This window comes from Lemur catta, chromosome 5, assembly GCF_020740605.2.
Source record: "Lemur catta isolate mLemCat1 chromosome 5, mLemCat1.pri, whole genome shotgun sequence".
Classification (NCBI taxonomy): Eukaryota; Metazoa; Chordata; class Mammalia; order Primates; family Lemuridae; genus Lemur; species Lemur catta.
The window spans coordinates 31,223,320-31,243,796 of record NC_059132.1 but is presented as its reverse complement, the minus strand read 5'-3'; the positions used below and the strand labels follow the sequence as shown (position 1 = coordinate 31,243,796).

Sequence of the window (20,477 nt, the reverse complement as noted above, 5' to 3'; positions counted from 1 at the left end):
CACCAGCAAAGCCCCCAGTCCAGCGTCTGGCGCTAGAAGGAGCTCGGGGAAAGCCCGGCGAATGGAGAAGGTAAACCCAAAGCCAGGAAATGGGTGGCAGCTGCGGGGACAGGGGTTTTGGTCGCTTTGGGGGAAATGCTCGGCAGTCCGAGCTGGAGTGGGCCACGAGGTGCGACCGTGAGCCCACCGATCGCCGGCCGCGAGCAAAGCTGAACACGGCCTCGGCCGGCGCGGGGGGGGCGGCGCCGGCCCGGGAACGAAAGTGCGGACGGGGAAGCGGGAGGGCCGCGGGGGGGCGCGCGGAGGGCAGGGCGTGGCGCGGGCGTGTGCGGGGCACGGGACACCGGCCGGCGGCCCAGGGGGCGAGGCGTGCTCGGGTCTATTCCGGGCGCGGCGCGGAGGGGCGGGGGCGGCGCGCCGGGCGAGCATCCTGTCGGGGGAGGGGACGCGCCGGCGGCGCTGGCCGCGGGGCCGGCCTGAGAGCGCAGCGCCCGCCGCCGCCAGCCGCGCCGGAGCCCCGCGCCCCGCGGCCCTGCGCCCCGGGATCCGAGCCGGCGCCATGGACCGAGGCCGGGGTAAGACGGGCCGCCGCGCCCGCACTTGCTGCTGGGGGCCGGGCAGGGAGACCCGGGAGATCTAAGGCCGGAGAGGAGGAGGAGGAGGAGGAGGCACAGCGGTGGGCGGTGGGAAGGGGCGCCGGTGCGGGCACTAGAAGACGCGGTGCTGTGTGCACAGGTGCCTCCTGCCGCCGGACCGCCCGGCGCGTGTCCGTCCCTCGTGTCCTGGGGCTGAGTCGCCTCCTGTGTGTGGAACTGGAGTTTTCATGCACTCCGATTCATAACTTCATAAAAGATCCCCCTCCGCATTCCGGAGGACAGCGAGCTCCTCGCACCCCGTTCCGCGCAGTAGGGGTAAAATAAGGTTTCCAGGTGACACTCCCCAGACATCCGACCTGCGAAGCCCCTACCGTGCGCGCCTGGCCCCGAGACCGAAGTTGGCAGCTGCCTCGGGCCTTGGAGGCGCGCGGGGGGCAGGCGCGCGGCGGGAGGGGCGGGCTGGCCCTGTTAGCGATCAGCTGGGACCTTGGCCCAGGCCCTTCTTCTCTCCGGGCTAGTGACAAAGTTGCACTAGTCGCTAGATGGTCCCCCAGGACCTTGCTGCTCGGCTCGTTTTGAGGGATGCGTGTTTTGGTAGAAGTTTCACAGAAGCGGAAGGGACTTACAGGCGTTGGGATTGATGTGAGCAGAGAGAAGGGCGCTCCTAGGGGCAGCGCGCATCTTAAGTAAAGGCTTAGACCTTACAATGGGCATGTGCGTGTCTGTAAAGAAATGGCCTGTTCGACGTGCCGGCGATGTCAAGGGCTGAAATCGGAATGCCAGGGTCCTAATCTCCAAAGAGATAACGGGTGTGAAGGCACTTGGTAAACTGGTGAGCGCTGTGCCAACATGAGAAGCGTTGTTGTTGTTAATACTGGCAATTCCTCCCCCTCACCATAATAATCTTACCCGTCTTTCCCATCTGCCTATTTGCTGTGCTGGGCCGTCCCCCAGGGGGTGAGGGAGAAGGAGTGAGCAGGATCATGGAAGAATTGGGAGGCAGGGGTGAGCCCAGGGAGCAGGTGGGGGTAGACCCCCCTCACTCCTATCACAGGTAGAGCCAGGCTCAACAAGCTCAGAGGGCCAGAGGGGACCGCAGGCTTCCAGTTCAACCTCTCCACCTGCCCCTCCCAACACAAAACACTGCATCCGCCTTCTCCTTCAGGGGCCCGGAGGGCAGGCAGGAAAGGGAGGGGGCTTCTGTTGGTCCTGTGGGAACTGATGCTGTAGTAAAGCGGTTCTCACCTGTTAACTGACTTATGGGCATGTGTGCAAAGAGGGTACACACCCCTTGGGGAGGAAAAACAGAAAAAGAGAAGAGGCACCTCTCATGTCCCTCAGTCCTGCTGTCCCCGCCTCCCACATCACACACCTAAAGCAAAGAGGACCATCGCCTACCCCCTCACCCCCTGGCAGTTGTCAAATACCACCCTGGCTGGTCCCCAGTACACAAATCCATACCTAGGCCTATCCAGACTTTTGGGAAGTAGACTGTCCTCTTAAGACAGAGAGTGACCATAATTCACTTAAATGCTTGATAACCACTGCCTCCACTTCTGGAGGCCGCCTCCAGAGCACTCCTAGGAAGCCGGACTTCCCAGGAAATCTCTGAATGCTGAGAACATTCTAGGGCTCTGGCCCTCTCCCCTGCTGCATGCTTTTCTAGCCTACTTTCTTCCTTCACGGTTCTTGTCACAATTCTGGAGAGTTAGTTACCTGCCTACCTATTTAGCTTCTGGAAGGAAGCTTCCGGAAGGCAGGGGGTGGATCTAGTGTGATCAGTCTGCTGGCACAGTGCCTGGGACATAGTAGGAGCTCACTAGCAGTACTTTAATTAGCAATATATAGCACACGTTATAGTGCACTGCAAGCTGATTAATTGTACTGTTGTTTTTTAAAAAGAGAATACTACTAAATCCTCACGTCAGAACAGTTCTTTGTGACTTGCAAAGGCCATCTCAAAATGCAAGTACAAGTGTTCATGTGGCTGAGGCATGTAAGACCAGTTTATCTGTCTAGACCCTCAGTTTTCTATCCTGATAAATAATTGCAAACACGCCTGTTTTATGAATTAGAATGCAAAATCTGTATGTGTGTTTAAGATGAAATATGAGGCTTCAAAAATTATTCCAGCAGACCTTTGTAGTTGTTCCCTGTCCCCAGGTAGGTATGCATCCTCTTCTGTTGTCAGGGAAGGTTTAAGAAGCACAGGTCTCATTTCAACCTCATACCTGCCATGTGAGGGGTGGGATTGTCACGCCCAGTGGACTGGGGAGGAAACCGAGCTTCAGTATTAATAATAATTGAAATCTAGTCCTTCCCCTGTGCCAGTCTCCATGCTCAGCTTCTTACAGGACTTCTCAGAACAGCCCATGAGAAGGGGGCTATGAGTTCCATCAGGGGTCTGTCGTTCATGTCACCTCACAGGAAAGCAGGCTCAGCAGGTATATTAGTCAGCGAGGGCTGCCATAATAGAATACCACAGACTGGGTGGCTTGAAAACAGAAATTTATTTTCTCATAGTTCTGAATGGCTCAAAGTCCAAGATCAAAGTGCTATCAGGGTTAGTTTCTGGTGAGGCCTCTCTTCCTGGCTTGTAAGGTCATCTTTTCGCTGTGTCCTCACATGGCCTCTTCTCTGTGCACACATAGAGCAAGATCTCTAGTGTCCTTTCCTCTTCTTATAAGGATACCAGCCCTATTGGATTAGGGCCACACCCTTACGACCTCATTTAACCTTCATTACCTCCCTAAAGGCTCTATCTCCAAATACAGTCACATGGGTCAGGGCTTCAACAGATGAATTTGGCAGGGGACACAAGTCAGGGTTAGGTCACTGACATTAATTCACGCAGTCATTCCCCATGTGAGACACAGAGGTGAGGTTTGAACCCAGCTCTGTCTACATCAAAGTCCTGATCTTAAGCTTGTTGTAGACTGCCTTTATGCTGGCAGGTGACCTGCCCAAGCCCCAGAGCAGAGCCTAGATGCCAAATCTGCCTGCGCCAGGCCCTGGGCACCTCCGTCGCACCTAAGTGTCACTGTTCAGATGCTCCATGGCAATGGCAGCATAAAAGTTCGGCATCAAAGTCAAGTGACTCGAGAATGGAAACAAACTTGGGAGGTAGGATTTCTCGTCCAACAGGATATGCATCTTCCCATGAGGAAAAAAGGATTCATGTGATACAGTAACAGACATAGAAACCATTTCTATTATAATGGAATTCCTTGAAGCAGGATTTCCCGATTCGTGAATACCATACAAAGAGAATCCGTCTTTGGTGATGGTAACACACAGGTAAACCCCATGACTGTAGACACTACCTTCTACAGGACAATTAACTTTCTATCCTCAGATGAAGGTAAATTATGGATACTGATAATACCTATTTCTTGAGGTTGTTGTAAATATTAAATGCATTTTAAGTGCCTCAAATATGCCTAGCATATGGGATCCACCCAGTAAATCTGGCTATTGTAATAATGGTAATCTTTTTGTTATCAGACTCATCATAATAAAGCTGCTTCATAGAACTTCACTTGTTCCCTTCACAAGCTGGTCCAACTCTGATGATACTTTCTGAGTCCCTGCTCTGTTTTAAGTACTGAGTCAGACAGCTTTACGTACCACCGGGACAGAGAACATGTCATAATCTTGTCTGTCTCCTGGAGTTTCTTTATGTTGCTTGTCCTTGCAAATCCATCTCTGACCTTCAGTAACTGGACCATTGTCCAGATGACTTGTCTAAGTGACTGATATATGTACTAATACATAAGATGATGTGTCCATTTTCTCTTATATGTTCTATCTGTCCAAGCCTACTGGCTGTAGTTATGTCATCATGATTTTGCTTTTGTGAACTTTCCATTCTTCTTGAACCATTTTCTCTTTAAAGTCTTTGGGCTAAATTTCCTCTGATTTTTAAAGTTTGCCATCTTAATGTCCAAGATTATGTCTGCTTTCCCTGGTTTGTGTGAAGTGATTGATTTCCCCAAGGTTCCTTTCCTTTCTACTTCACAGCTAGTTCTTTTCCAACTACTGCAGTTGAATCCAGCCCAAGATGGGAGTTTCTTTTGCTGCATTCCCTGTTCATGGGGTGATCATATGGTCTACTGGGCAACTCGAGAAATAATCTGATGCTCTGTTTTTCATTGAATGAGATGTTTATTGCTCACGAGATGATGGACGAGCTCATGCTGAGTGTGTCTTGCCTCCGTTGGACCAGCTTTGAGATCCGGATGAGGAAGGCCACATGTTCCCTCCAGCTTCCACGGGCCAAACAAACTCTTCCTCTGGTGACACCACCCACTTTCTGTCCCCAAGGCTGTGAGTTCTTATGCAGACATACCTCCTCCCTGACATCCAAGTTCATTCCCTACTCCTTCTATCAGTAATGGTCTTTTGAAAAGACCACTTGTCCGTATTCTAATCATCTTTTCCATCCAGACCTTTCCAGGAGGTCATCTTTGTCGGCCTAGGGACTCAACAGAGCTGAGTGGTTCAGAGAATGGACAGAGTTTGAGTTTTGACTGCAATTTCCTAGCTGTATGACCTTGGGCAGGTTACTTAATTTCTCTGAACTTGAATGTTTTCATTTAGAACGTCATAGGAAAAGGCAATGGATATTGTCTAGTATGTGTATTTCAGCCACATTCTGCAATGGGTATAATAGTCATGTGGGGCCATAGGACCTAACTTTTCTCTGTCCCTGCAGAGGCTTCTGCTGGTCACCGGGCACTGCCTCCTTGCTCTCTGGCCTCTCCATTCTCATCAGGGCTTTGTCTCTCCCTCAAATATCAGTTTCAACCCCCCCTTTTCACATGGGTGACACCCTGCCAAGTAAGTTCCTCCCTCCCCACCCTCTGCCAAGAACCTATCATTACTCCATTCTCGTCTTTGGTCCAGAAAAACAATCCTGTTTTTGGATACCATCAGCTTCTCATACCCTTCTTACTCTTCAAAAAAAAAAAATGAAAAAAACAAAAAACTTGCCACTGAACAAAAAAGTGAACCCATTTGTGTGCCCACTCCCCAAACATTTTCCCGCTTCCTTTCCTGGGCAAACTTCTCAAATAAATTGTCGGCACTCACAGCCTCCTGCCTCTTCCCACATGCTCCTTCCACTTCCTGCAGCCTCCGATCACACCCTCTGCTGAGAGCCCCTCTGAAGGACCTCCACGTGGCTTCCACTTCCACTGGACCAAAGTCCAGTCTTTCACCTCTTCCAAGTCTCAGCTCCTGGACTTCTCTGTAGCTCTGTTGAACCCCCTACTTTTTTCTAACGTAGTCTCTCCTATTTTGCACAGATGGTTATATAACCACCCCATCCCTCCAGAAGCCTTTTCTGCTCTCTCTCTCTGCCTCCATCCCACTGTTATAGGTGCTCAAAGCCTCTGGGCCTCTCTGGCCCCAAGACAAGTTACCCAGCTAAGTAGTTCCCTCAGTCTGTAAAGCAGGAATAATGACACCCAGAGTTGGGAGACTGAATTGCGAGAATATTTGCCCAGCTCCTAGTGCCTGGCCCATAGCAGGCGCTTATTGATGATTTCCCATCTTCTCCCACTTGCTGTATCTTCTCACTTGCCCTGTCTCTGTCTTCTTGCTCTACCTTCTTTAATGTCTCTTGCCCCCTCTCCCCTGAGCTCCCCAGCACCTCAACCCTCTGTCTACATTCGTTCTTCCGGAGAGCCAAATCCCTCTGTGAGGGTGACTCTCAGATGTCCATCATCAGCCACGAGCTGGGCTCCGTGCCTACATTACCTCCCACCTGTAGTACATTTCCATTCAGAGGTCAGCTCAAGCTCAAAGTGACCCAGTCTTGAACCCATCTTATTCACCACCAAATCAGATGGCCCTTCCTGTTTCTCTTTTTATGGTAACAACTCAACCACGTGAGGAGTTAGTGAAGGAAATGGGGGTGTTTGTGAAGAAGACTAAATTTGAAGGGAGGACGCGGGATCAGTTCTCAAACTAGCTGTCCTGTTTAAGAAGTAATAGAGGGCCGGGCGCGGTGGCTCACGGCTGTAATCCTAGCACTCTGGGAGGCCGTGGAGGGTGGATCGCTCAAGGTCAGGAGTTCGAGACCAGCCTGAACAAGACCCAGTCTCTACTAAAAAAAATAGAAGGAAATTATATGGACAACTAAAACATATATAGAAAAAATTAGCCGGGCATGGTGGCACATGCCTGTAGTCCCAAATACCCGGGAGGCTGAGGCAGTAGGATCGCTGAAGCCCAGGAGTTTGAGGTTGCTGTGAGCTAGGCTGACGCCATGGCACTCACTCTAGCCCGGGCAACAAAGCGAGACCCTGTCTCAAAAAAAAAAAAAAAAAAAGAAGTAATAGAAAGTCTCTCTGGACGGCTATGCAATAGGTGAAACAGAGCCCAATTTGGGCTTGATCAAAGAGAAGCATACAAACTAAAAGAATGTTGGCTGGGTGCAGTGGCTCATGCCTATAATCCTAGCACTCTGGGAGGCTCAGGCAGGAGGATTCTTTGAGCTCAGAAGTTCGAGACCAGCCTGAGCAAGAGCAAGACCCCATCTCTACTAAAAATAGAAAAATCAGCCAGGCATGTGGCACACCTGTAGTCCCAGCTACTTGAGAGGCTAAGGCAAGAGGGTCACCTAAGCCCAGTATTTCAAGGTTGCAGTGAACTATGACGATGCCGCTGCACTCTACCCAGGGTGACAGAGCAAGACTGTGTCTCAAAAAAAAAAAAAATGAAAAGAATGTTAAATGATAGACTAGGAGTTGCCCATGGACATAATGAAGCAGAGGTTGAGTGGCCACAGGTCAGGGAAGCCACAGAATGGCTCCTATGGGGACCACATTAATATGTAGGTTAGGGGTTATTGTCATCTAACATCCAAGAGGTTTCCATAGACATGACATTTTTGCACACCACAGAAAATAAGACTTCTCGGAGTGTATACTTCAACCCAAAGCATCCTCTTTTATTTAGATGTACACTGTATGATGGAGTTTGGGGAGGAAAGGGCCTCTGCGGTTAAGGACAGTTATCTAAAACTATTGATCTGATCATGCTTAAACTCTTCAGTGGTTTTGCATTGTTTGTAAGATATCGACTACTGTCCTCATGGTAGCCCCCAGGCCTGCCCTCTCTGCACTCTGCCCACTTCACCGGCTCACTTTGGTCCCCTGCTTACCTCTTGTCCTGGGCTCTCCTAACACTGGCCTTGCTCCTTCCAACCTTGAATACTTCGTGCCTTCACCTGGTTCACCCCTGCCCGTCCTCAGTTCTCTGTTCAAACATTCCTTCCTCCAGGCAACGTTTCCCAACCTCCCGAGCTACCCTCCCCGCTGTAGATGCTCAGAGCACCCAGTACTTCTCATTGGTTGCCACTTTCACAATCACAATGAACTGTGGGGTTGAGCTAGCTGTTGATGTGAGCTCTGTGAGAGCAGGGCCCTTCTTTCCTCACTCATTGCATCTAGTGTAATGTTTGGCACATAGTAGATGCTCAATAAATCATCTGTTGAGATGATGAATAAGTGAAAGCGAGAGTACACAGTTCACAGAATGGACATTGGATACAGCCACTCATAGCTCCAGGATTCTCCACTTCAGTGATTCTCATTTTAGGAACAGAAACGCAGTCTTCATCATTATCTTTCATTTCCATTGCCTTCGTCCTCTATGCAATCAAATCCCAAGTCCTGTTGACTGTTACTGGGAAATGTCCCCCAGATAGCTGCTGCTTCTATATCCTGTCGCCTCCGATAGGAGCTTCCTGTTTCTACTCTTGCCTTCTCCAGCCTGCCTTGAGGACCACTCCCTGTGTGTCTAAAACAGTGGGTCTCAAATCCAGCCGGGCTCACAGTCATCCTCTGTGGAGCCTTCTGAAGTTACACCCCCGAAGATCTGATCAGTGAGTCTGGAAGGAGGTTGGGAAATCTTGCACTTTTTGCAAAGCCCCCAGGTGATTCTCGTGTTCTCACAGGGGTGACAACCACCCTTCTCGCACACTGCTTTTGTCATGACCCTTTACCCTGCCCGAGCCCCTTCCAGGATTCCCTGATGCTTATTCTAGTTCTGCCTTTTACGCTTTTCAACTAAGTGAGATTTTAGAGTTGGAGCCTATTACCCAAATTAGCTTTCTGAAAGCATGAAATGTCTCATTTTATCTTTTAAATGCCATGCAAATTTTTATTATAGTCCCTAATATACTTAATCCCCCTACCCCCAAATATCTTTGTGACAAGTGGACCTCCAGAGAAGTGTTATGTATGTCTCAGCTTCTCCTTCCCCACCTCTACCCTGCCCTCCACCACGGACTCCCAGATTTTGTGAACTCCAACCTCCAATAAATGTCCCAGCACACAGTGCCAGAGTGGAAATGTATCCGGACATGGAAGCAGAATTCCCACGTCCTGGCTCCGGCTCAGACGCTTGCTTCTGTGATGTGAGAACATATATTTTCAAAAAGTTTTTAGCTTTTAGGACCATCTTGACGTTCACCAGCTGTATTCATTTCAGCTTCACACCAGGGGCATTGAGCATCCACAGAGTGCTCCGTGCAGACGCCGGGCACCCTCTCTCCACGGTGACCCTACAGGGTCTCACTTAGCTGTCGTGCCCGGGGGGGGGTTGCTGTGGACAAGAAAGAACCTGTGTAACAGGGAAATTCATCAGACAGAATTGACCACTAAAGCCTTTTCTCTGGGGACCCTTCTAGCCCTCAGTTTCTCTCCTGTGGCTTCTCTCAACCCTGGTGACAGCCCTATGAAGTGGGCAGTGGAAACCTTTTCGCTATTGGGCAGATGCAAAAACCGAGGTTCCAAAAGATGACTCTGCTATTCCCGCTTCCTGAAAGAGACCAGCTCAGCATCATCTCCCTGTGGAAACTTCCTGCCACATCCCCTCCTCCAGCTCCCCTCTGACTTTGGGTTACCACCACCCTACTCAGTCCGAGCTTTTAGAAGATTTTACTGCACTTACTAAAATGTCTCTCCTACATATCTATGAATCCTGAGGTCTGGGACTGTCTTCTGCATGGCAGTCCCAGTGTCTAACACATAGCAAAGGCTTACTAGTTATAGTCAAATGCTACTCAATACTGAGCACTCACCAGGACTCAGCAGATACTGTCGTTATCCCCATTTTATGGATGAAGAAACTGAGGCTTAGAAAAATCTATTTATTTCCCCAGCCTGACTTGCCTTCAAACCTAAGTTCTTTACTGTTGCTCTCTGCTGCTTCTCTGTGAGAGTTGGTGAGTTATCCCCAAATTAGTTACACGAGGGGCTTGCTAGGTAAGCCACAGGTGCTAGGTAAAGATTTCAAGGTGGGGACAAGCAGAGTTCTGAGAGGAAGGGGAGGAAAAGGAGAGCTGAGCAATTCCAGGGGCCAGCCAGACAGCCCACGTGTGGTTTTATTTCTTAGCCTTCACGCTTCCCGCAGTGGCCCTTGGAGTTCTGGTATTTAGAATGCAAGAACCTCTCCTCCTCCTGGAATTAACCAAGAGGCTGGCCCCAGAGGGCCCAGGCAGGGTTTGTCCTCTGTCTGAAATTTCATTCGGGGAATCCCAGCCACACCCCAAGTGGGGGTGGAGGTGCAGAGCTGGCCTGGTGTGATTCTTCTCCCTGGCACAGCTGTCCGGCCGCAGCAGGGGCAGAATGTGGCACCGCATTGCAGTCATACCAGGTCTGGGGAATTTACCGACAGCCCGCCTCACAGCAGGCGTGCTGGGGGCTTTTTATAGCCCTCTAAGAACCTAGAGGAAAACTGATCTCCTGAGAGAGAGCAGTGGAGCACGTGTCTTTTTCAGGCAGCCTTCCCTCAGCCGTGCAGTCCCCAAGTGCCCGCGGTTCAATTTAGGGCGAGAGTCACAGCTAAGCGAGCAGCGACGCACACTCGCTGTGGGGAGATGAGGATCCCAGCCCAGGTCCCGGAATCCCTGCCTTGGGCTTCAGCTACTTCACCATTAAGATCCAACTATTGTGGTGCAGGGACTTCAGCCAGTGGGCCGAATGTGGCCCGCCACTGTTTTTGTAAAGTTTTGTTGGAACACAGCCACACCCCTTCATTATGTATTATCTATGGCCACTTTCTCACTATAAAGGCAGAGTCGAGACAGAGGCCATATGTGGCCTGCAAAGCCTAAACTATGAACTGTCTGGTCCCTTACAGAGAAAGTGTGCCAACCTCTGGGTCAGACTGTAGGGAGACTGGGAGTGTCTGCTCGGAGCCCTGTGGTAAGAAGGATTCTGAGGGTGTGTCCAGACTGAGCGATGAAGCACCGCCTTTAAGCCGTACAAGAGCGTGTATTCAAGAGTAATATTCGGAGGACCCCAGAAGGCCATTTACCAGTGTTTTTCCAAATTGCTTTTGGCATCAGAAACCTTTTGCAAACAAAACCTTAAGCAATAGAGCCGCTCTGGTGAAGTAGGAGTGAGAACACTGAGCACAGCCCCCTCCATTCCTCCGGCTCCCAAGGCAGCACCTGGGAGGCTGCACTGATCCCACGGGCATCATCAGAAGAGCATTTGAAAACCACCTGTCTAATCCTATGCCCTTCGTTTTACAACTGGGGAAACTGAGGCTCAGGGGCAACATCTTGCCTAAGGTGACATGATGGCCTCCCAACAGGACCACCAACGTGATTACGAGGTATCGGCAGAGCACAGACATAGCTCTGCTGGGGAGAAAGCCTGTCCCTTGGCTTGCAGGGACTCAGGGCCGCCACTGGTGCGTGGGCAGCTGTGAAGTGCCCTTGCCCACCCTGCAGCCCGCGGGGTGCAGGGCTGGGACTTGGCCAGGGCACATTGCTGACACCTGCCTATGCCTCACCATGGCTTAGTTCCAACGTTTGGGAGCCTTTTTGTCTGAGAGCACCAGAGCCAAGAGAAGAAAATAAAAATTAAATTGGAGCATATTTTTTTAAAATTTCATTGATACAAAGACACTTTTTTTAAAACTCAGAATATATCTTACAACTGGCATATTAATTTATTCATTTCATTCTTTTTTTTTTAAAAAAAAGCTGTTATTCAATAGATAAAAACATCTCCAAATCAGTGGCATCTTAGAATAGAGAAATTATGATAATTTATACTAAAGCTTTCTTTTGAAGATGGAATCAGATTTATTCATTTGTAGAATAAATATTTATTCTTCCTGCCCGTTCTTGTTGAAGGGTTTGCTGAAAGCAGATCCCGCTGATATGAAACCAAGGGGGATTTTTTTTTAGCTCCACTTGAACTAAGAAGAAAACTGCTCTCCTGGGCATGTGCCAGGAAGCCAGAGAGGCTGATGGCTTTTCCTCACCTCCAGCCAGCAGCCAGGTGTAGCTCTGAGAGGTTTCCGAGGGGAAGCTCAGGGTCCCTGTGCCCCTGAATCTCCTAACGTGGCAGAGAAAGCGAAACTTGGTCACTGATGCCTGGGACATGAGGTCATATGTAGTCAGTGTCCATCAAAGACAATATATAAAAGACCACAGGGTTCAAGGGCCACTTCCAAGGAGCCCTGCGGGGATGGCCCTGCGGGTGGAGAGAGTGGTGAAGAGGAAAGAAGGAAGGCCCCGAGCGTGCTCCGCGAGCAAAGCAGGGCAGTGTGCCTAGAGCCCAGAAGAGCAGGTAGAAGTTCAACGGAGCTTCAACATTCTTCCAAACAGTCGGGCCTTATTCCCCAGGTCCGCAGCTGGGTGTGTCCCAGGCTCCTAGAGGCCATGTGGCATGTAATCTGTTACTAATAATAGAGGCGGGACAGCGCAGGAGCTGAGCGCTGGCTGTGGTGTCGAGTTGCCCGGGTTTGAATTCTGGCTCTCTTCCTTCCACTTAACCTCCTGAGTTTCAGTGTCTTTAACAAAAAATGGAGACAACCATCTCCTACCTACCTAGGAGTGATCAGTGCTTTCACGCAGGGAAAGCACTGGGCACACAGGAAGCATTCGATTTTTTAAAAAAGAAAGCGAATGCCTAAAATTCAGGTTTGTAAACGATCGCCTTTCTTAATAAAATAGAGAGGAATCCGAGTTCTCTCTCCATGCTTTCACTCTCGCTCCTTGCCTGCCCACCCTGGGAAGGGCTGGGATTACAGAGAAATTGGGGATAATCCACAGGGAGTGCACGGGGCACGTGGGGATCTTTCATCATCTGTGTCGCAAAGGGAAACTGGTGTTGTGGGCCCCGGGGAGTGGTTGATTAGTTGTGAGCAGGAAGAGGTTGTGTGTTGCAATTTGGGAAAATTATTAAAGCCAGCAGCGAGCTCACACTGGATTGCAGAGGGAGAGAGTGGAAAGAGGTGGCCAGTTAGGAGCTGCAGCAAATAACCTCAGGTGAGGAGGAGGCTGTGAGATTAACTCACCTTGACAGTTAAGAGCAGACACATAAAACTCTCCATTCCCAAATAGGGTTAATTGTACAGCGTTGTCAGTCTAATGGGGAAGCAAAGGAGGTAATTGTCTGGGACACTTCACAACTCAAAGCATCCACTTCCACAACCTTCAATCAACATTTTCTTGGATCCCCAACTTTAACTCTGGAGGCAGAAATCACCCCAGGGGTCTCCCAAAGCCTGCCCAACACAGCCTCCTAGGGGTGGATTCCTGGCAGCCAGCCCCGAACCAAATCCAGGGTTAGCTCCGGGAGGCTTTGGCAGGTGAGGAGGAAGGAAGGGAGGGAAGACTTTCTACCTGGACAGACAGTCGGGGTGGTCATTCTGAGATCCCCCCAGAATATTTAGTCTAGGCCCTGGCTGATGCCCATGTGATCACTAACAGCAGCAACATCAGTAATAAGCCCTTACAGCATGATTCATGCGTGACCGGCGCAATGCGTAGCATTCTTCGTATATATCTCCCTTGCTCCTTGCCACAACTCTCTGAGGTGAGTGCTCTAATTGTCTCTGTCTTACAGAAAACTGAGGCTTGGTGAGGTGCTGTCACTTGCTGGGGTCCCTGGGCAAGACAAGGCACATCCCAGGTTTGATTCTGGGTGCTTCTCACCCCAGTTCAGAGTGCCACAACTACCCACTGTCTTAACTCATCTCCAGCCTTCCTGCCCAGGGGCTGTCCCACCTGGGCTCCATCCTCTTGGATGGGACATCTCTGTCTGCCTCTCTTTGTTCAGATTGCTGGAGAGTTCTTCTATACAGCGAACCTAATATTGTGGTCTTAGAACTGCCACCCACGGGTCCAGGCCTGCTCCCCAAACCCCCAGGTCCCCCAAGAGCATGTCTGTTCCACCTGCCTCTCCCCCGCCCTCCCAGGAGCCCTTCTATTCTTGGAGACAGTTGTCATAGGCAGGATTCACAGGGCCCCTCTAGACTGGCTCTATCCTATGAATCCCAGGCTGCCAGTTAGTCCCTCCCTGGTGCACCTGCTGGGCACTGGGTGGCTGGGCAAAAGCTAAGTCAGGCATCATCACCACCCTCACGGACTCACAGTTTAGTGGAGAGGGACATTGATCAAGTCGTCTGCTCTGCAGCATAGAACAAGGTAACGTCACCTGTCCAGCAAGGCAGGACCAGCCTCCTGGAGAAAGTGGCATCTAAACCAACTCTCAAAGGATAAGTGAGCCCTGTCTGGGAAGGGAGGAGATTTTAGATAATAACCATAGTCGATTTGTCATGTGTCAAGAACTGTTCTAAGCACTTCATGTAATACCTCACTGGATCCTCAGGACAGCCCTGTAAGGCATAGATATTATTATCATCCCAATTTTGCAGATGAGGAAACAGACACAGAGAAGGTAAGTAACTTGCCTGAGGTCACACAGCTACTAGGAGGCAGGAGTTGGAGGAGAACAGGGCATGCAGAGGAAACACCATGAACAAACAGTACTGGGGTGGGGGCTCAGATATTGAAAATAGGTCAGAAATAGTAAAAAATAATTTTTAAAAAACTCTATTGAGCAAAGCAAAGCCAAATACACCGTAGCTTCTTATTAGTATAGCCTGTGGTATCTGTTGACGATTTTCTGGTTCCCTGATCACACGGAGGTTTCTGTGAACTGATTGCCCACCTAATCCTTTGCCTGTCTGAAGGAGGTGCTGCTCAGTCCCATCTCCTGAATTCTGGATGAGCTCTGTTGTTTGCTTGGGGTGGGAGGTGGGAGGATAGCACATTTACTATGAATCACAATTTACTAGTTTACAACACTTCAGCTGACAGAGCGCTCTCACTTCCTGCCAGCATGGTCAGACTTGAGTCTCACAACAGGCCTGCGAGGTAGGCAGGGAAGTTATGGTCGCCCCACTTTGATGTTGAGGAAATTGAGGCTCAGAGACATGCAGCGACTTGCCCAAGGCCATACAGCCAGTTGAATGTGGAGCTGGGCCTTGAGCCTCAGTATTCTGGCCTCAGTGCCTGTGTTTTCTCCAGTGCTCCAAAACACCGTGCACCGTGGGATGCCAGAAAGCTTCCAAGCCTGGCACTTGTGACCTCTGGCAAGTTTAAGCTCTCTAGGCCTCTGTTTCCTGTCAATAAAACTGGGATAAGAGGAGTTCCTACCATATAGAGTTGCTACACAGATTAAATGAAGTAATAGGCACAAAATATACAGAGAATATTCACACAATGGAATAGCATATAACAGTCAAAATGAATGAACATGGTGACAGGCAGCAATATGGATAAATCTTAGCAGCATAATATTAAAGAAAAGTCACAAAAGGTTACTGATAGCATCATACCCTTTTAATAAAATGTAAAACAACCAACAATTTAAAATACGTCTTTTCAGAAGTACGTCTAGTCACAATAAAACTACATACAGGGGAAAGCAAAGGCATGATGAACACAATATTTAGGAAGTTAGTTAGCTTGGGCAGGAGGGTGGATCATACAGTTAAATGTAAGCTGTTGTCAGGATCCCTTTGTTCAGAATGGTAGGTTTGTGGGTGCTTACTACATTATCAAAAATAACTCATTATGTAAATAAATAACAAAAAGTGGGACACGCATGCACCAGTGATGAGAGTATCTCATGAACCAAGGATTAGGATTAATCCAATCTTTGTCCACTTGTTCTTCAAAAAAGAAATAAAAGTGTTAGGCACAGTATGCAGCATATAGAAAGTGTTCAATAAATGGTGGCTGTCATTCTTGGATACCTTTATTATCTACATCATCCAAATACCCCTAGTCAAAAGCTTTGATGTTTGCCAAAGGAGGGTGGTGAGATGGGTCTTGAATCTCAGACTTCTCAGAAGCAGAAAGCCCAGCCCTGTGCAGACCTCGGGCTGGACGCCATCCTGGTGAATGAACACCAGTGGGGATTGGTCATGAGGCGCTCACTGCTGGGCCCAGCACGCTTTGGGGGGTGTGGGACCCCTGTGCAAAGGAGAAGGCCAAAGGTATTACAGTGCAGCAGTTGAAAGCTCAGGCTCTAGAGTCAGGTCCAGGCTTGAATCATAGCCCGCTAGCTGGGGACCTTTAGGCAAACAGCTGTGCCTCTCTGCACCCAACCCAGTTCATGAGTAAAATGGCGGGTAAAACAGAACCTGCCTCACAGGGCCATCATGATTGCACATCAGAGCTGGAATATCCTACCTGCTTTTACCATCGTGCACTCCAGACCACTCCCTGCTCCGCCTCCCGCGAGCCTTTGGTGAAGGGAGATGATACAGGCTGCCGAACGTGGAAACAGCTGCCATCTTGGGAGCCGGAGCTGGTGGGGGGATAGCATGTGTGTCACAGTTTTCCACTTCCTCCTGGAACCATTTCCTTTGTGAGCTAAACAGGGAGGAATCCGCAGACAAAGGAACAATTCTGGGAGAGCCCCGGCCCACAGCCCAAGTTAATTTGCTCGGAAGCCCGTGGCTCGCCCCCAACCCTCCTGTGTGGTCTGGACATGGCTGGGTGAGAGGAAGCTACAGCTTCCCTTGAGGCCCAGAGCTGAGCAACAAGGTGCCCCAAGCAAGGGTCCTCCCAGTGGAGGCCAGGGGGACGGGAACCTGTGCAGAGCTGCTGCGACAACGCCCATTGAAGGTGCAGGGCTTCCCTGAGCCTGTCACCCTGGCCTGACTCCTGGGAAGAGTGTCACCCAGAACACCCCCATGACCTGCTTTCCTGTGACCTACAACCTGCCTGACATCCTGCCTCCCTGTGGGAGCAGGTCAGAGGATTGTGCTAGTCTACCATCTCTAATGATAATCCCACGGCTCACAAACCCTTGCCCAGCCATCGCCCATTTGCCCCTCAGGCAAACCTGTGGGTGGGTTTCTAAACCCCTTCTTACAGAAAAGGAACATGACGCCTGGAGCGGTTAAATAGCTCACCCTAAACCACACACCAGCAAGTGGGAGGAGTTAGAGCCCCAACCAAGTCCCAATTCTTCCCGCCACCCCTGCCACCTCCCATCTTCATGAATGTCTCTGTGTTCCTAGCCCGTGGAGTCCAACTTGTGCTATTCTCTCCAGCATAAAAGGATATTCAGTTTCCTGCAACTGCTGTAATTAACACACACAAAAGTCTTCCAAGGTGACCTCACTGCCCCTTGCCGTCCCTCACTATATTTAGCTCCTGGAAAGCACGAAGACTGAGGCATTGGCCTTGCAGCTGGGTTTTCTTTTCTGCTCCTTTGTCATTCTTTTCCAGCCTGCCTGCACCACGGGCTTCCCTACATATGCTGGGACAACAGGAAGTGTTTGTTTTAGTCATAAACAGTGCGAGTCCAACCAGCGCTGTCCCCTCCGACATTCTGCCCACTGTTTGGCCTTCACTTGGACTCAGAGAAGGGCTTGTAAATTCAAAGGAAGGAAGGGAGACGTCCCGGCGGCCCCAGGTGGCCCCAGAGTTGCAGCAACTTGGAAGAGACCGTGGGCGAGAGAAGGAGAGATTTCTGAACCCAAGAGGGGAAAGGGGCAATTCTGCCAGCCTCACCTGCGGAGCCTCTCTGCAGAGTTAACCCCGAGCTGGATGCAGACAGATGCAGCATCCTGAAGGAAAAGTGTGGGAGGCATAACAACGAGCTCTTCCAGGATCCTCACCATCCTGCAATCCTCAGTTTCCACACCTGTAAAATGGGGCTCACCCACCTTATTGCAAGAATTAATTTATGTAAATAATAGATGCCAGTCTCTCAAAGCAGGGTGTGCCTTCTAGCAGTAATGGGAGAGTAATGAAGGTGGCTGACATTTGCCAAGTGCTTGCTGTGTGCCAGACACTGTGCCAGGTACATTCCCACGTACCAGCTCCCATTCCCACTGACGAGGTAGATATGCTGGCATGTCACCCATGAGGCACGGGGCGGTCCTGTCAGTGTCCCAGTGGTGCACAGCTGGGAAATGGGAGAACAGGACTTAAAACTCAGGTGGTTTAGGTTGCTCAGAATCTGTTAGTTATCATTATTTTCCAATGTATATGTTAGAATTAAAATCCACCAACTGGGCCAGGTGCGGTGGTTCACACCTCTAATCCTAGCACGATGGGAGGCCAAGGTAGGAGGACTGCTTGAGGTCAGGAGTTCGAGACCAGCCTGAGTGAGACCCCCATCTCCACTAAAAATAGAAAAAAATTAGCCGGGCAACTAAAAATAGAAACAAACAACAAAAAAATTAGCCAGGCATGGTGTCATGCGCCTGTAGTCCCAGCTACTTGGGAGACTGAGGCAGGAGGATCACTTGAGCCCAGGAGTTTGAGGTTGCTGTGAGCTAGGTTGACGCCACAGCACTCTAGCCTGGGCAACAGAGCAAGACTCAGTCTCCAAAAAAAAAAAAAAAAAAATCCACCAACTGCAAAATGTACATCACTAGGTCAATTGGCAGCTGTGTCCATGTGAGGGATACAAGTTCAACAAAATAGAATATTTGGGAGCTTAGCCAAGTGAGAAATCAGGCTTCTGCTTCCTTTTGTAGTCAGGACTTTTTGTGGCCTGTTTTTTTTGTTTTGGGGTTTTTTTTTTTCTTTTTTTTTCAAGCATCACTTTACTATGTTGAGCCACTGTAAGGACAGACCTGGTTTTAAAATCACATTAATTAGCTGTTAGACTTTATAAGCTCTTCAGAAAAAAACAATTTGCTCCAAGAATTGATTTGTTCCACAAATACTTAAGCACTTAGTCTGTGTCAGGCTCTAGCAAAAGCTGGCACTGTTCCTGCCCTCAAGGAGCGCAGGCTCAAGTCAGGAAAACTGACATTAATCAAAAAATACACGTGTAAATATAAAACCTTACTGTGTGAGGTGCCACAGGGAGAGATACGTGGTGCTACAATGGCATAAATTAGGGGGAGTGAGTGTGGCCGAGAGGACAAGGAAGGTATCCCTGAGGAAGTCATGATTGAGTTGAGAGCTGAAGAGGGCATGACTACTTGGCAGGGGAAAGGAGTTTGGACAGGCAGAGGGAACAGCCTGTGCAAAGTTCCTGGGTTAAGAGGCTAAGGAACAGAGCATGAGGGCAGCTTGGAGGGAGGTCACTCTGGAAGAGCCTTTAGGGTTTGAAGGTCACAGAAAAGGCTCTTCCTCCTTTCCTTCCCCCCACCCAAACATTGGGCTCACATCTAATAAGCATACTGTTTTCCTTTCCAAGATGACTTGCCTCCCCTCCATTATAATGGCTCATATCCCATTAATATGCTAGCTTGTTAAAATGTAGCATAGAAAGTCATCTCTAAAATCATGATCAAAAAATTTTTAAGTAATGCACTGGTTCTTTCTTCAGAACAGAAGCCTTTATGAGATAGAAATTGGGTCATTTTACTGTTTGGAAATAAGAAAGGAAATTTGAGTAAATGAAAAGAAAAATTGTAGGCCCTTCATAAAACCACATTCTGAGAATTCTTCTTATTTTCCATTTTTAAATAGTGCCAGTTGCATTTTCTCTGACTTGGACAATGGAGAATAGAGAAGAATGAGTTATCTCTGTGATCTCTGTAAAGAGACTTGTCAAAGGGTGAGGTAGGGAAAAGAGAAATTGCATTTCTTCTTATTGCTTTGCATTTAATGAAATTGTAACTTGCAAGCTATTTCCAAGCATTTTTGTAAATTCCAGAATCTGAAAGGTGCACAGGAATGAGATCATGCGTCAAAATGCCCAGCACCAGACCCAGCCTGATAGGAGCCAATACAGCATTTATTATCCCTGCAGGTTTGCTGAAATTTAATTATTCACTTTTCTTTTGTCATGGAAATTAGACTCATCACCTTTGAGATCTCTAAATAAATCTGACCTCCTGTGAGCTAGTGTCCTTACTGGCTGTGATAAGTACTTTTGCCTTGAAGATTTCACTCAGCCTACATAAGGGATGTCACGTCCTGGGAGCAAGTGACAGTGCCTTTTGCTGACAGCTTAATTTCTGCCATATAACATTTCATTTTGATTTCAGTTAGGTGAGGAGGGTGGAGGAGCAGAGAGAAAATTAATCTTAGTCTTAGTTGGGCACTCACCAGGAACAATAAGCACTTAGTGGTCTAATCTTAAATACATTTTTAAATAAGTTTCCAAATTTATTTGAAAAACTTCTTTTGCAACCCAGAGAATAAATATTCCCCATCTTGGGTTTCTGTGCCTGTCAGTCCCACTTAAAAGATTGCAGACTTATAAACAATGGTTAGTCCATTTCTCCCTGTTGTGTTTTTGGTTTTTGTTGTTGTTGTTGTTGTTTTGTTTGTTTGTTTGTTTGTTTTTTGTCGTTTGAATTCACCATACCTCCCTAAGACTCAACTAAACCAAACAAGATCGATGAAATTTATTCGTGGTTCTAAATAAACTTTAGACATAAATACAGTCCTGTCCTGATGCCCTAGTGTGCCCTCAGAAAGCACAGATGCTCTGGACCAGGAACAAAGACAAAAGGAGGGCTGGGTTAGGAACTGGGGAATGAGATCTTTCCTAACTGGGGCTGACAGGGACGGGATTCCTGCATTACCGCCCCTCCATCTACAAGATGTTGTCTCCTCACCTGGTGTGGAGAGATCCT

General features: G+C 49.0%; 1 protein-coding gene across 2 annotated transcripts in view; it reads left to right on the top strand.

Moving 5' to 3' along the window:
* AFAP1L1 (actin filament associated protein 1 like 1) overlaps positions 1-20,477 on the top strand; it is a 58,152-nt gene continuing 37,675 nt past the window's right edge. The window contains exon 1 of one of the 2 annotated variants that reach the window (XM_045551414.1): positions 1-70. Coding sequence is in view for 1 of the 2 variants with exons in the window: in XM_045551412.1 (XP_045407368.1) it covers positions 560-575 (16 nt within the window). In the remaining variant the exon portion in view is untranslated. Of the gene's footprint in view, positions 71-436; positions 576-20,477 lie in introns of those variants that run through there. The other variant, XM_045551412.1, reaches the window with a different exon arrangement.